The sequence below is a fragment of the Hemitrygon akajei genome, chromosome 15, assembly GCF_048418815.1.
Source record: "Hemitrygon akajei chromosome 15, sHemAka1.3, whole genome shotgun sequence".
Taxonomy (NCBI): Eukaryota; Metazoa; Chordata; class Chondrichthyes; order Myliobatiformes; family Dasyatidae; genus Hemitrygon; species Hemitrygon akajei.
Window position 1 is genome coordinate 7,149,138 of NC_133138.1, and position 17,549 is coordinate 7,166,686.

Here is a 17,549-nt window from a genome sequence, read left to right on the forward strand (position 1 = left end):
ATTTACTCTGTCTAGGTCTTTCAACATTCAAAAGATTTCAATGAGATCCCCCCTCATCCTTCTAAATTCCAGCAAGTACAGACCCAGAGCCATCAAATGATCCCTGTATGATAACCCTTTCATTTCTGGAATCATCCTCTGGACCCTCTCCAATGCCAGCACATCTTTTCTAAGATGAGGGGCCCAAAACTATTCATAATTCTCAAGGTGAGGCCTCACCAGTGCCTTATAAAGCCTCAGCATCACATCCCTGCTCTTGTATTCTAGACCTCTTGAAATTCATGCTAACATGGCATTTGCCTTCCTCACCACCGACTCAACCTGCAAGTTAACCTGCAGGGTGTTTTGTACAAGGACTCCCAAGTCCATTTGCATCTCAGATTTTATGATTTTCTCCCAGGTTAGAACATAGTCTGCACATTGATTTCTACTACGGAAGTGCATGACCATGCATTTTCCAACATTATATTTCATTTGCCACTTTCTTGCCCATTCTCTTAATCTGTCTAAGTCCTTCTGCATCCTACCTGTTTCCTCAACACTACCTGCCCCTCCACCAATTTTTGTATCATCTGCAAACTTGGCAACAAAGCCATCTATTCCATCATCTAAATCATTTATATACAACATAAAAACAAGTGGTCCCAACACCGACCCCTGTGGAACACCAGTAGTCACTGGCAGCCAACCAGAAAAGGATCCTTTTATTCCCACACACTTCCTCCTACCAATCAGCCAATGCTCTAACCAAAATATACAACATCCACAGCATCCCCTTTATCTATCCGCTTGTAACCTCCTCAAAGAATTCCAACAGGTTCGACAGGAACTCAGCAAGTCAGGCAGCATCTGCGGAAATGAATAAACAGGCAACATTTTGGGCCTAGACCCTTCATCAGGACTGGAAGTGAAGGGGCCAGATGACAGAATGAGGTGCAGACAGGGGAAGGAGGACTAGCTGGCAGGTGATAGGTGAAGCCAGGTGAGTGCGGAAGGAAGATGAAGTAAGAAGCTGGGAGGTGATAGGTGGAAAAAGCAAAGGGCTGAAGAAGAAACCTGATAGGAGAGGAGAGTGGACTATGGGAGAAAGGGAAGGAGGAGGGGAACCGGAGTAGGTGATAGGCAGGTGAGAAAAAGAGGGAAGAGGCCAAAGTGGGGAATAGAATGAGAGGGAAGAGGGAGGGGGAAAGTTACCGGAAGCTGGAGAAATAAATGTTCATGCCATCAGGTTGGAAGCTTCCCAGATGGAATATGAGGTGCTGTCCTCCACTCTGAGAGCGGCCTCATCGTGGCCACGGACCAACGTGTCAGAATGGGAATTGGGAGAGGAATTAAAATGGCAGTGAGGTAGTGTTCACGGGTTCATGCACCATTCAGAGATCTGATGGCAGAGGGGAAGAAACTGTTCCTAGAACATTGAGTGTGGATCTTCAGGCTCCCAATGTCTGTAATGAGAAGAGGGCATGTCCTCAGTGGGGATGGTCTTCAATGATAGATTCCACTGCCTTCGATGGTGGGAAGCTGTGCCCACAATGGAGCTTAGCAAGTCTACAAACCTTTGCAGCTTCTTTCGACCCTACGCACTGGTGACTCCTTACCTGGTGGTGATGCAACCAGTTACAATGTTCTCCATGGTACATCCGTAGAAATTTGCGAGAGTCTTTGGTGACTTACCAAATTTCCTCAAACTCCTAATGAAATGCAGTCACTGTCATGCCTTCTCCATAATTGCATCGATGTATTCAGTCCAGGACAGATCTTCAGAGATGTTGATGCTCAGGAGCTTGAAACTGCTCGTCTCCTCCACCACTGACAGCTGAATGAGGACTGAAGTGTGTTCTCCTAACTTCTCCTTCCACAATCAGTCCCTCGGTCTTGCTGCCACTGAGTGTGAGGTTGCCACCTGGACTGAAAGCTCCAGTGCAGAGGACAGCAAGAGGCTGCACAGGACCGTAGACTCCGCCAGCTCCACCACACACACAACCTTCTCCACCGTCAAGCACGTCTTTAAGAGTCAGTGTCCAGACGGTAGAAACTATCACCACATAGGACATACCCTCTTCTCATTTTTAGCATTGGGGAGGAGGCAAAAGACCCCAAATCAACTATTTAGGAACAGCTTCTTCGCTCCACCACCAGATTTCTAAATGGTCCTCATTATTCCATCCTTTTCTTTCCACTTTTTATTTTGAAATATATAGTAATTTCATGTCCTTGCAAACCAACAAATTTCACATCATGAAGATGTTGATGGTAAACCTAATTCTGGTTTGGGGTGAGAGGGAGGTCGAGTGACAGTCGGGTTCAGGAACTAAGAGTGAACATGTTCTCCCAGTTATAGTGGAAACGTGGCGTCTCATAAACCAACAACCTAGTTCAAACTGTGTCAGTTCGATTCCCCTCCAGGGAGGGTGAAGCTTGCCCTCCATTGTTGCTTGCAAACGTTTACAGATCTACTGTTGAAAGTGGACCTGACTGGTCTGGATACTTTGAACGCTCATCACGCTCTGGTACTGCAGAGGAACATCAGGAGCTGCAGAGGGAAATGGACTCAGCTCAATACCTCATGGAAACTTCCCTCCCCACCATCGCTATTCCCTACAGAGGCTCTGCAGAAGGCACCATTCATCATCAAAGACTCCCGCCATCCAGGCCATGCCATCTTCTCACAGCTCCCATCGGACAGAGATACAGAAGCCTGAAGTCCCACGCCACCAGGTTCAAGAACGGCAACTTACCGTCAACCATCAGGTTCTTGAACCGAACAACAAAACTGCAGTCATTACAGTTAAGTAACACTGTGACCACTTTGTGCTAAAATTAACTTTAAAAAAAATTCCAATTGTTTTTACACCATCTTAAAAGCTTCTTACCCCAGGCAGTTAATCTGATCATTCTAGTTAGCCCCTCCACCATCCCCTCTATCTACTACCCCTATCACGGCACTGGAAACACTTTAAACCACTGTTCATAATGTTGTTTACATTGTAAATACATGCTGGTGATTAGGTATTTATGCACATTTTATTCAGTAGCCATACTTCAACCTCTAACTTTACTTTTATAAGATTCTTTATTCTTTATAATTGTTGAATGTTCTTTTGTTACGTGTTCATATAACCATATAACAATTACAGCACGGAAACAGGCCATCTCAGCCCTTCTAGTCCATGCCGAACGCTTACTCTCACCTAGTCCCACTGACCTACACTCAGCCCATAACCCTTCATTCCTTTCCTGTCCATATACCTATCCAATTTTTTTTTAAAATTACAATACCGAACCTGCCTCTACCACTTCTACTGCAAACTTGTTCCACACAGCTACCACTCTCTGAGTAAAGAAGTTCTCCCTCATGTTACACCTAAACTTTTGCCCCTTAACTCTCAACTCATGTCCTCTTGTTTGAATCTCCCCTAAAAGCCTATCCACGTCAACTCTGTCTATCCCCCTCATAACTTTAAATACCTCTATCAAGTCCCCCCTCAACCTTCTACACTCCAAAGAATAAAGACCTAACTTGTTCAACCTTTCTCTGTAACTTAAGTGATGAAACCCAGGTAACATTCTATTAAATCTCCTCTGTACTCTCTCTATTTTGTTGACATCTTTCCTATAATTCGGTGACAAAACTGTGCACAATAATCCAAATTTGGCCTCACCAATACCTTGTACAATTTTAACATTACATCCCAACTCCTATACTCAATGCTCTGATTTATAAAGGCCAGCATACCAAAAGCTTTCTTCATCACTCTATCCATATGAGATTCCACCTTCAGGGAACTATGCACCATTATTCCTAGATCACTCTGTTCTACTGCATTCCTCAATGCCCTACCATTTACCATGTATGTCCTATTTTGATTATTCCTCCCAAAATGTAGCACCTCACACTTATCAGCATTAAACTCCAACTGCCATCTTTCAGCCCACTCTTCTAACTGGCCTAAATCTCTCTGCAAGCTTTGAAAACCTCCATTATCCACAACACCACCTATCTTAGTATCATCTGCATACTTACTAATCCAATTTACCACCCCATCATCCAGATCATTAATGTATATGACAAACAACATTGGATCCAGTACAGATCCCTGAGGCACACCACTAGTCACCGGCCTCCAACCTGACAAACAGTTATCTACCACTACTCTCTGGCATCTCCCTTCCAGCCACTGTTGAATCCAACTTACTACTTCAATATTAATACCTAACGATTGAACCTTCCTAACTAACCTTCTGTGCGGAACCTTGTCAAAGTCCATATAGACAACATCCACTGCTTTACCCTCGTCAACTTTCCTCGTAACCTCTTCAAAAAATTCAGCAAGATTTGTCAAACATGAACTTCCACACACAAATCCATGTTGACTGTTCCTAATCAGACCCTGTCTATCCAGATAATTATATATACCATCTCTAAGAATACTTTCCATTAATTTACCCACCACTGACATCAAACTGCTAGGCCTATAATTGCTAGGTTTACTCTTAGAACCCTTTTTAAACAATGGAACCACATGAGCAATACGCCAATCCTCCGGCACCATCCCTGTTTCTAACGACATTTGAAATATTTCTGTCAGAGCCCCTGCTATTTCTACAATAACCTCCCTCAAGGTCCTTGGGAATATCCTGTCAGGACCTGGAGACTTATCCACTTTTATATTCCTTAAAAGCGCCAGTACTTCCTCCTCTTTAATCGTCATAGTTTCCATAACTTCCCTACTTGTTTTCCTTACCTTACACAATTCAATATCCTTCTCCTTAGTGAAGAAAAGAAATGGTTCAAAATCTCCCCAATCTCTTTCCGCTCCACACATAGCTGTCCACTCTGATTCTCTAAGGGACCAATTTTATCCCTCACTACCCTTTTGCTATTAATATAACTAGAAACCCTTTGGATTTTATTTTCACCTTACTTGCCAAAGCAACCTTGCATCTTCTTTTAGCTTTTCTAATTTCTTTCTTAAGATTCTTTTTACATTCTTTATATTCCTCGAGCCCCTCATTTACTCCGTGCTCACCACAACAAACTCTAATACATGTAAATGCATGTGGTGAATAAAGCAGATCAATTCTCTTGTTGAAATTGTATTTTATGAGTATTAATGTTTTTCCTGTGACTGCTGTTTATCCGATGCTGCGACAATTCAGAATTACAATCAGAATCGGGTCGCATTTGTCGTCAAATTGTTAGCATGGCAGCAGCAGTTCAATGCAGTGCATGATACTATAGAAAGGATAAATAAAAAATTTAACAAATACAGTAAGTATATATATGTGTATTGAATAGATTAAAAACAGCACAAAAACAGAAATGATATATAGTGTCTATAATCACCCCCACCCCTTGGGAGTTTTCTTGGCTTGTTTTACAATGTTGAATCACAATGGATTTAATTTGGCTTTTTTTGACACTGATCAACAGAAAAACTCTTTTGTGTCAATGTAAAAACAGATCTTTACAAAGTGATCTAAATTAATTACAAATATAAAACACAAAATAATTGATTGCATAAATATTCACCCTCTTTAATATGACACATCAAATCATCACTGGTGCAGCCAATTGGTTTTAAAGTCACATAATTAGTTAAGTGGAGATCACCTGTGTGCAGGTGTTTTAAATGATTGTAGTAAAAATACTCCTGTATCTGGAAGGTCCAACTGCTGGTGAGTCAGTATCCTGGCAAAAACTACATCATGAAGACAAAAGAACACTCCAAGCAACTCCACAAAAAGGTTATTGAAAAGCACAAGTCAGGAGACAGATACAAGAAAATTTCCAAGCAACTGAAGGAGTACAATTAAGTCAATTGTTGAGAAATGGAAAGAATATGGCACTGCTGTAGATGTGCCTAGAACGGGCTGTCCTCAAAAACTGAGTGACCGTGCAAGAAGGGGACTAGTGAGTGGGGCCACCAAGAGACCTATGACAACTCTGGAGGAGTTACAAGCTTCAGTGGCTGAGATGGGAGAGACTGCGCATACAACAACTGTTGCCTCAGTGCTTCACCAGTTGCAGCTTTATGGGAGAGTGGCAAAGAGAAAGCCACTGTGTTGAAAAAAAACTCTCATGAAATTTCAGCTAGATTGCATGTGGGAGACTCTGAAGTCAGCGGGAAGAAGGTTCTGTGGTGTGATAGAACCAAAATTGGGCTTTCTGGCCATCACACTAAATGCTATGTTTAGCGTAAGTCAAACACCGCACAGCATCAAACTCATACTATCCCTACTGTGAAGCATGGTGGTGGCTGCATCACGCTGTGGGGATGCTTCACTGCAGCAGGCCCTGGAAGGCTTGTGAAGGTAGAGGGTAAAATGAATGGAGCAAGATACAGGGAAATCCTGGAGGAAAACCTGATGCAGTCTGCAAGAGAACTGTGACTTAGGAGAAGATTTGTTTTGTTTTCCAGCAAGACAATGATCCCAAGCACAAATCCAAAGCTACAGAGGAACGACTTAAAATCAACAAGGTTCATGTCCTGGAGTGGCCAAGTCAGAGTCCAGACCTCAATCCAATTGAGAATTTGTGGCTGGACTTGAAAAGGGCTGTTCACTCACAATCCCCATGCAATCTGACAGAGCTTGAGCAGTTTTGTAAAGAAGAATTGCAGTGTCCAGATGTGCAAAGCTGATAGAGACCTATCCACACAGACTCAAGGCTGTAATTGCTGCTAAAGGTGCATCTACAATATACTGGCCAATCAATTATTTTGTGTTTTATATTTGTAATTAATCTAGATCACCTTGTAGAGATCTGATTCCACTTTGACACAAGAGAGTCTTTTTCTGTTGATCAGTGGTTAAAAGCCAAATTAAATTCACTGTGGTTCAATGTTGTAAAACAATAAAACATGAAAATTTCCAGGAGGGTGAATACTTTTTATAGGCACTGTATATTTAAAAAAACGTGAGGTAGTGTTCATGGGTTCAATGTCCATTTAGGAATCGGATGGCAGAGGGGAAGAAGCTGTTCCTGAATCGCTGAGTGTGTGACTTCAGGCTACTGTACCTCCTTCCTGATGGTAACAGTGAGAAGAGGGCATGCCCTGGGTGATGGGGGTCTTTAATAATGGACGTTCCCTTTCTGAGACACCTCCTTGAAGATGTCTTGGATACTGCGGAGGCTAGTACCAAGATGGAGCTGACTAATTTTACAACTGTCTGTAGCGTCTTTCAGTCCTGTACAGCAACCCTTCCCCCATATCAGACAGTGATGCAGCCTGTCAGAATGCTCTCCATGGTACATCTATAAAAGTTTGAGTGTTTTAGTTGACAAATGAAATCTCTTCAAACCCCAAATGAAATATAGCAGCTGTCTTGCCTTCTTTATAGATGCCTCAATATGTTGGGACCAGCTTAGATTCTCAGAGATCTTGTCACCCAAGTAAGTTTCTCCTTGCACCTGTGCACCTATGGACTTGAGCAGATGACAATCGACTTGACTTTGACTTCCCGCCAACCATCAGCAAAAGTGTTTCCTTACCCACTGTCAACATCAGCTTCTGAAAGTCGCCCGAAAGCTCGTCCCGCAGGCTGTCTTCAATCTCCTTCCCAGCGATATCCCGATACTCATCAAACACTGGAAAAGAATATTTTTTTTTAAAGAGATACAGTAATAGTAACATGCCCTTAAGGCCCACACCAGCAAATGTTACCCATGTGAGCAACTAACCTGTACATATTTGGGAAGTGGGAGAAACCAGAGCACCCAGAGGAAACCCAGGTGGTCACGAAGAGAAATTACAGACAATGGCAGGAATTGAACCCAGGTTGCAGATGCAGTGTAGTGTTATGCTAACCACACATCACTACGTAGCTTCAATAACTTTTTATTGCTCATTTCCAACAGCTGCATTATTTTGTTTTCCAATTATTACAGAAATTAAACCCAGGTGACAAAATAGCTCCCCAGCCTAGTGCAAATTTAGAAAGAGAGTACTGCAACAGGCCACTACACTAACAACTGCCAGCCACCCGGACAGATGGTTAGCATTGAACAAGGAAACACTCACATCCTGACAAGGTCGACTGATTGCTCCTTCTGATCGTATCAGGGGACTGGTAACCAGACCAGACCATTGTCATACAGTCAAAGGCCCTTCGGCACAACTCAGCCATGATGCCACCTAAGTTAGGCCCATTTGCCTACATTTGGACCAAACCCCTCCAAACCTTTCCTATTCAGGTACCCGTCTACATCTAAGAAAGGACATGCTGGCATTCGAGAGGGCACAGAGGAGGTGATCCCAGGAATGAAAGGGTTAAAATATGAAGAGTGTTTGATGTGTCTGGGCCAATACTCGATGAACTTAGTTTAGGAGAATGGGGGGGGGGGGGGGGGTGAAATCTCATAGAAGCATACCGAATATTGAAAGGCCTATATTGAGTAGATGTGGAGGGGATGTTTCCTATAGCGGGTGAGTCGAGGACCAGAGGGCGCAGATAGAGTGGATGTGGAGGGGATGTTTCCTATAGCGGGTGAGTCGAGGACCAGAGGGCGCAGCCTCAGAATACAAGGACATCCCTTTAGAACACAGATGAGGGGGAATTTCTTTAGCCAGACAGTGGTGAATCTGTGGAGGACAAGTCATTGGGGATATTTAAACCAGATTGATAACATCTTGATTAGTAAGGGGGTCCAAAGTTATAGGGCGAAGACAGGAGAATGGGGTTGAGAGGGGTAATACATCAGCCACGATGGAATGGCGGAGTGAGCTTGATCAGCTGAAAGGCCTAATTCTATTCCTGTGTCTTACGGAGCAGCTGCTGGCAGTTCCATGTTGCTGTTGAGCCATACCTAACCGAAGGTGGCAGAAACTACGGCTTCCCAGAATGGTGATAAACTGGCTCTCTTCTGTTCCCCACTGGAGCTCCCCGGCTTCGTACAGCTCCTGCGGGATTCAAAACACAGCCATGAGCATCAGGAAGATATTTGGCCCATTAATCCTATCATTTCTGGAGACAATCTACAATCCTCGACGCCTGCTGTGAGCTGGTAACATGATTAAAGACCCATCCCATCCCGGACACTGTCTGTTCAGTCTCCTGCCGTCTGGTAGGAGATGCCGAAACATCTCAGCCAAGACAGTAAGACTAGGAAACAACCTCTTCCCAGCTGTGCAGCTGAATAATGCTACACCCTGGCTTTCCGTTGGCCTTTGAATGTTATGGACCATCAAAGTCACTTGTTGCATGTTATTAAACCATACCACACGCATGGTAAATACTTGTTTTGCACAGACCGGAGCAGCACTCCAATCTCGTTATCAAGAGATTCAGTCTTTGTTCAGACCAAATGTCAGACTGAGGAAGAAATGTGATCTACATGACTTTGATCATGGAATGATTGTAGGTGCCAGGCAGGGATGTCAGAAACTGTTGATCTTCAAGGATTTTCACACACAGTCTCCAGAGTTTACAGAAAATAGTGTGGGAAAACAAAAATAAAATCCATTGAGCAGTGGTCCTGTTGGGGGAATGCCTCGTTAGTGAGAAAGGGCCAGAGTAGTTCAAACTGACAGGACAGCGTCAGTAACTCAGACAGCCACACGTTACAACAGTAGAGTGCAGAATGGACAACACGTCGAATTTTGAAGGGGATGGGCTACAGCAGCAGAAGACCACAAACGTACACAGGTACGAGAGGTCTGTAATAAAGTGGCCTCTGATTGTATACGGTGAACAAAGTTGATCCTTGAACCTTATCATTTTACACACCTCTATCAAGTCACCGAGTCTGGGTTTGACCTGCTGCAGACCTACCTTGGCGTCCTGAGCCACAAGATCCTCGCTCACAACATCATCCTCCTCTCTGGTTCCCTGGGAGGCACAAGGGGCAGAAAGAACAAAAGATTAATCTCTCACCCTGGTACAACTGTCACTGGATTAACATAGGAAGAGCTTGAAGGCTCTGGGCCTGTACTCACTGGCGTTTAGAAGAATGAGGGAGATCTCATTGAGAACTATCAAATATTGAAAGACCTGGACACAGTGGACATGGAGAGGATACTTCCAGTGATGGGTGGGAGGGGGTGGTGAATCTGTGGAATTCATTGCCACAGACGGTTCTGCAGGACAAATCATTGGATATATTTAAAATGGCGGTTGATAGGTTCTTGATTAGTAAGGGCATCAAAGGTTACGGGGAGAAGGCAGGAGAATTTGCTTTAGAGTAGGGATTCCCAACTTTTTTTTTTAAGCCCTAGACCCCTACAGTTAACTAAGGGGCCCGTGGACCCCAGGTTGAGAGAGATAATAAATCAGCCATGATGGAATGACAAAGCCGACTCACTGGGCTGAATGGCCTAATTCTGCCCCTGTGTCTTATGAGTCCGTGATCTGGGGACCTGAACTGCTCACCCAGCCAGCACAAGTTGAATCTCATTGCATCATCTGCGATAATTGCCACTGTAGCGTAGCAGTTAGCCTGCGCTATGACAGCTCGGGGCATTCCGGAGTTTGCCGTTCAGTTCCCGTGCTATTCTGCAAGTCCTTCCTGTGGAATGCGTGGGTTTTCCCCAGGTGCCCTGGTTTGCTCCCATTGTCCAAAGGAGTACCGGGTAGGTTAATTGGTCAATGTAACTTGTCCCATGATTAGGTTAGGGTTGGTATAGACGGAGGTCCCACGTGTTACCAAAGGCGTGAGCCTCAAATAGCCTCGGACAACCAAGTCCAGCTCGCGGCCTTCGCTTGTGGCTGAGCTACTAGGCCCGTTGGAACTGATCCTACTAATAGGAGAAGGGGCAAAGGCAGGTTACTAGTGCCTTAAAACTCGTTGATTCGGGCAGATAGGTCTCACCAGCCCTGGCTGGCAGCTTACCTAGGAGAAGGAAAACTCTGATCTCAAACCTCCTCTGCCTTGCAGCTGTACCCACTCATGGGGAAGGCTTTGGGAGTAAACCCCGAAGGAAAAGTCTGGAGCTCTCCCCAAGGCAATCCAATGGTGAGTTCAATGCTGACTGGCAGCTCCTGCGATGCTGCTGGTACCAAACTGCATCGGTCTCTGCTGTTCCTTTGGGATCATCAGTTGCATTATCCATGGTCGACTCTGACCAGTGCAGACCCTCACCTCATCGGGTTAGGGTTAATCAGGGTTGCTGGAAGCCCAGAAGGGCCCACTCCATGCTGTATCTCCAAATAAAATAAATTCAAATAATTACCCAAAATCAACTTTTAAAAAGGATGAGTTTGGGATGAGCGGACACAGAAGAACATGTACACAGTGCTGGCACAGGTAATCAGATCAGTGAAGCTGGCTTTCAGCAGAGGTACAAGTTTAAGACTAGGGACATCCTGTTACAGTTGTACAATAAACACACACAAAATGCTGGTGGAACACAGCAGGTCAGGCAGCATCTATAGGGAGAAGCGTTGTCAACGTTTCGGGCCGAGACCCTTCGTCAGGCGCTTCTCCCTATAGATGCTGCCTGGCCTGCTGCGTTCCACCAGCATTTCACGTGTGTTGCTTGAATTTCCAGCATCTGCAGACTTCCTCGTGTTTACACTTGTACAATACTTTGGTTAGGCCGCACTTGGAGTATTACACACATTTGTGGTCACCACACCACAGGGAGATGATTAAGTTAAAAATGGTTTAGAAAAGATTCACTAGGATAAAGACACAAGGGATTGAAGGTACTAGAATCTGGAGAGGCAAACAATCTGCTCATGGAACTCACACTAAACGCAGGAGAAACTCGGCAGGTCAGGCAGCATCTATCTGCCGGGGAAATTGAACCTGGGTTGTTGGCGCTGTAATGGTATTACACTAAACTATCTACCCTATCCTGTCATTACACTAACCTATCATAACACAAACCCATCATTAGATTAATCCATTTGCACTAAACCATCATTAGATTAACCCATCTACACTAACCCATCATGACACAAACCCATCATTACACTAACTCATCCACACTAATCCGACATTACTCAAACCAGTCATATGCTAACTCATCCACACTAACCTATCATTACACTAACCCATCTAGGTAAACACTGGAATTGTCCAAGCACAGTAGGCAATGGTCCAAGTGGAAGATGGGATGAATGCTGATAGGTGCTCTTGGGTCAGTACGGCTACAATAGGCCACATGGCCTGTTTCCATGCTCTATGACTCCATGACCACAACAGTTAATTACAGACAACAATAACATCAGCATTGCCCTCCTTTCCTGACAATAGCCCAGAAATAGGCCCTTCTGCCCATCTAATCCATACGGATCTGTTATTCTGCCTAGCTCCATTGACCTGTACTCGGACCAGAGCTGTCCATACCCTTCCCATCCATGTACCTAACCAAGTGTCTCCGTAATATTGAAATCAAACTCACATCCAACACTTCCAAAGGGAGTTCGTTCCACACTTGCACTGCCCTCATGCTGGCCTTAAACATTTCACCCTTAACCCATGACCCCTGGTTCTAGTCCCACCCAACCTCAGTGGGGAAGCCTGCTTGCATTTACCCTATCTATACCCCTCGTAATTTTGTACATTTCTATCAAATCTCCACTCAGTTTTCTACATTGCAAGTAGTAAAGTCCTATCCAGATGACTCCCTCTCCTCCAACCTCTCAAGTCCCGGCAATATCTTTGTAAATTTCCTCTGCACTCCTTCAGTCTTTCTTGTAAACTGTGAAGTGGAGGTTGGGGAATTACCTGTTCACTCAAGAGGCGACTGTCCTACCATGAATTTACCTCATTGTACCAAAATGGGCAAGAGTTAGCAACACAACACCAATGTGACCTCATGCATTATCAAGTCAGGTTCCATCATCACTCCTCATGCACAAGTTCACAGAGGATAGGATAGAGTAATATTTTTCTACACAGTTCCATCGGCAGAACATGTACCTGCAGGAGCACCACCAACATCTTCTTAAAGTGTCCAGATGTGTCTCCGACAACATCAGTTTCCAGATCGGATTCGTACACTGTGCAGGAGAGGATACAATGCTGTCAGAGGCAATGGAGGGTGACCTGCTACTTCCTCCTGGCTCCTGAACGCCTGCCACTCTGAATCCTCTCCTCCCTCTCCACCACTCCTTCCTCATCTCACTCTCCCACCACCTCCCCACCTCTCTTTCTACCACACATCCACCACCTCCTCCCTCTCCCCCTCACACCCACCACCTCCTCCCTCTCCCACTCATACCCACCACCATCTCCCTCTTCCGCACACACCCACCTCCCTCTCCCCCGTACACCCACCACCTCCCTCACCCCGACACACCCACCTCCCCCTCCCCCACACACCCACCACCTCCCTCACCCCGACACACCCACCACCTCCTCCCTCTCCCACTCATACCCACCACCACCTCCCTCTTCCGCACACACCCACCTCTCTCTCCCCCACACACCCCACCTCCCTCCCCCCCCCACACACCCACCTCCCCCTTCCCCTGCCCCTGCCAGACATGCTGATCACAGGTTTGTCCTTTGGGTCAGCAGGCACAAGCTGGTGATGAGCAGGCAGTGACAACCTGGGTCAGTGGTACCCGAATCACCAGCAGTCCACAACCTAGGTTACATCACTCGAGCGTTCACCTCACCTTCCTTGTAGACGCTGGTCAATGCATGAATCTGTTTATTGTTCCTGGATGCAAGAACTTCAATCACACACTTCTCATCCGTTCCCAGACCCTACAAAGGGAGGGAGAAATGAGGCATCTAAAATGAGGCCAGGATGGTAGTACAGCAGTTAGCACAGTGCCTTATAATGCCAGTCTGATGCACCATCAATAACTCTCGGAGACGGGAGGTGGATGATAGGCTTTTATTAGCAGCAAAAGGGACCACGACATCTCGGAGACTGAGGGAGGAGCAGTGCCTCCAATCGCCTTTATACAGGGGTCTGTGGGAGGAGCCACAGGAGCAGTCAGCAGAGGGGCGTGACCAGACAGGTATATGTAGTTTACCACACAGTCATCAGGGAAAGGAGTTTCTACATTCTCCCTGAGACCCTGTGGGTTTCCTCCGGGTGATCCGATTTCCTCACCCAGTCCAAAGATGTACGAGTTGGGGTTAGTGAGTTGTGGGCAGGCCACACAGGCACCAGAAGTATAGTGACACTTGCAGGCTGTTCTCAACACATCCTCGGACTTTGTAGATCATTAATGCAGAGCGCATTTTACTGTAGGTTTTCATATACGTGGCAAATAAAGCTAATCTTTACCAAGACGTAGGAACAGAATTGGGCCATTTGACCCATCAAGACTGCTCTGTCATTTCATCATATCTGATCCAGTTCCCTATCAATCCCATTCTCCTGCTTCTCCCCGTAACCTTTGACACCCTGACTAATCAAGAACCTATCAACCTCTGCTTTAAATATACCCAGTGACTTGGCCTCTACAGCCGCCTATGCTAATGAATTCCAGATTCACCATCCTCTGGGCTAAGTAATTCCTCCTCATCTCTGTTCTAACTGGACATCGCTCTATTCTGACTCTGTGCCCTCTGGTATCTTTATCTATCTTTAGGCAGATTTTTCAAACCACGTCACCTCAGGTTCAATTCCCAAACAATCCCCTCCACCTCTTTTTGAGTATCAAATAGACAATCTCAAATTCAAGTTTAAGATGAAATTTATTGCCATCTGAGTGTACCTACAGTGTCTCGAAAAAGCATTCATTCGAACCCCCCCAGAAGTTTTCATGTTTTACAACATTGAATCACAGTGGATTTAATTTGGCTTTTTCTGACACCAATCAACAGAAAAAGACATTTGTGTCAAAGTGAAAACCAATCTTTACAAAGTGATCTAAACTAATTACAAATATAAAACACAAAATAATTGATTGCATAAGAATTCACCCCCTTCAATATGACACACCAAATTACATTCAAGAAAATTTCCAAGTCACTGGATATTCCTTGGAGCACAGTTAAGTCAATCATCAAGAAATGGAAAGAATATGGCCCAGCTGTAAATCTGCCTGGAGCAGGCCGTCCTCAAAAACTGAGTGACCGTGCAAGAAGGGGACCAGTGAGAGAGGTCATCAGGAGACCTATGACAACTCTGGAGGAGTTGCAAGGTTCAGTGGCTGAGATGGGTGAGACTGTGCATACAACTGTTACCCGGGTGCTTCACCAGTCACAGCTTTATGGGAGAGTGGCAAAGAGAAAGCCACATTCCATCACAGCACATCAAACAAAATGTTACCACAAAAAGGTTAATAAAATACTAATACACAGTGCATGTAGTGCACTGAAGTTGTTCTGAAGCTGATCTGAGGCTATTTGAGAGGGGAACATTGGTGCCAGGATTTGAAAGTGAGGCTGAGGCCAAACTCAAACCAGAAGATCACTTACAATCTGACTGCGATGAACAACGAATTCCCCAACTTCCAGTAATATGCTCCCCCTTTGTCCCATTTCTCTCTCCTCCCAATTCACTCACCCCTGCCCACATCACCCCATTTCTTTACCCTCCACCACCCCCTCATCCCAGTGGCCCCCCCACACTGGTCCTAACTGCCCCCACCCCCCCAACTCCCTCTCTTGGCTCCATGCTGCACCTTCCTCTCTGATCAGATCCAACTATCTATAGCCCTTTGCCATCTTCACCCCTCACCTCCCAGCCTCTGTCACTATTCCCACTTTCCCCTCCTCCGTCTGCCTATCATCCCCAGTCATCTGGATCCACGCATCACCTCCCAGCTTCTATCACTATTCCCACTATCCCCACCTCCATTTGCCCATCATCCCTCCCCACCTGGATCCATCCATCCCCTCTCAGCCTCTATCACAATTCCCACTCTTCCCTCCTCCGTCTGCCTATCATCCCCAGTCACCTGGATCCACCCATCACCTGCCAGCCTCCCACCTTCCCCATCACCTATCCCCTCCCAACGTCTCACTTCATCTCCCCCCCACCCACCCACCTTCCCCCTCACCTTCCCCCTCATTTGCCAGCTTGTACTCTTTCCTCTCTCCCCCAACCTTCTTATTCCAGCTTCCTCCCCCCTCCTGATGAAGGGTCTCAGCCAAAAATGTCGACTGTTCGTTCATTTCCATGGATGCTACCTGTTCCTAAGCAGCTAATTATTATTTTCCTCCTAAGTAACTGTAGGATTTTTGATGAAAAGAGTCAGTGATTCTCAGACAAAGTTGCTCTGATGAAGAGGTGTTACATCTCACCGAGGAGCCCTGGGCTGGAATTGCCAAGCATTCAACCATGTCACTGTACCTTGATGGCGTCCTTCAGCTCCTTGGCATCGTACTCGGCTGGTGTCTTCATGAGCCCCACGATGAGCCTCTCAAACTTCCCCGTCAGCTCATACTTCAGATCATCGATCAGATCCTGTAACAGAAAGATCGTAACAGAGACACGCGTGGTTCAAAACCCTCAACCATGGAGAAGTGGCCTTGGGTTCTCCACCACCCCCAGTGTTCTTCACAGTAATAAGGCCAAGAGTAAGAATTATGCCATTCAGCCCATTGAGTCTGCTCTGTCGTTCCATCACATCACCGAACATGGAAGAGTACAGGCTTCTCAGCTCACAATGTTGTAGAATTCAATCTAACCCTTCCCTCCCACACAGTCCTCCATAGTTCTATCATCCATGTGCCTATACAATTGTTTCTTAAATGTCCCTAATGTATCTGCCTCTACCTCCACCCCAGACAGCGTGCTCCACACACCTGTCAGTCTGTGTATAAAATCCTACCTCAGATATCTCCCCTAAACGTTCTTCTAATCATCTTAAAACTATTTCCCCTCGTATTAGCTATTTCCACCCTGGGAAAAAGTCTCTGACTGTCCACTCAATCTATGCCTCTTAGCATCTTGTACACCTCCGTCTGTCACCTCTCATCCTCCTTCTCTCCAAAGATGAAAGCTCTAACTCACTCAACCTGTCCTCATAAGACATGCTCTTTAATCCAGGCAGCATCCTGGTAAATCTCCTCTGTACTCTCTCGAAAGCTCCCACATCCTTCCTATATTGAAGCGACCAAAATGGAACACAATATTCCAAGTGTGGTCTAACCAGGGTTTTATAGAACTGCAACATTACCTCACGGCTCTTTAACTCAATCCCTGACTAATGAAAGCCAACACACCAATCACCTTCTTAACCACCCTTTCAACTTGTACAGCAGCTTTGTGGAATTTATGGATTTTGATCTCAAAATCTCTCTGTCCCTCCACACTGTGAAGAACCCTGCCATTCACCCTGGACTCTGTCTTTAAGCTTGACCTTCCAAAGCGAATCACTTCACACTTTTCCAGACTGAACTCCATTTGCATCTCCTCCACCCAGCTCTGCATCCTGTTGTGACCCACGACAACCTTCTACACTATCCACAGCAAATTTCGTGTCACCTGCAAATCACTAACCCACCCTTCTATTTCTTCATACAAGTTAATTACAAAAATCACAACGAGCAAATTTATTTTCAACCCCATTCTCCTACCTTCTCATAACCCTTAATTCCTTATCGGTGAAGAACCCACCAACTTCCCCTTTAAATATACCCAATGTCTTATCCTCCACAGCTGTACATGGCCATCAATTCCACACATTCA

The 17,549-nt window shown here is 45.4% G+C and overlaps 1 protein-coding gene across 2 annotated transcripts in view; it reads right to left on the bottom strand.

Moving 5' to 3' along the window:
* The window catches only part of anxa6 (annexin A6), a 114,374-nt gene that overhangs the window by 62,371 nt on the left and 34,454 nt on the right, over nt 1-17,549 (bottom strand). For both annotated transcript variants that reach the window (XM_073067115.1, XM_073067116.1), the window contains exons 5-10: nt 16,209-16,322; nt 13,570-13,660; nt 12,869-12,948; nt 9,775-9,831; nt 8,810-8,903; nt 7,496-7,591 (exon numbers count right to left, since the gene is read on the bottom strand). In XM_073067115.1, the coding sequence (XP_072923216.1) occupies nt 7,496-7,591; nt 8,810-8,903; nt 9,775-9,831; nt 12,869-12,948; nt 13,570-13,660; nt 16,209-16,322 (532 nt within the window). The remainder of the gene's footprint in view (nt 1-7,495; nt 7,592-8,809; nt 8,904-9,774; nt 9,832-12,868; nt 12,949-13,569; nt 13,661-16,208; nt 16,323-17,549) is intronic.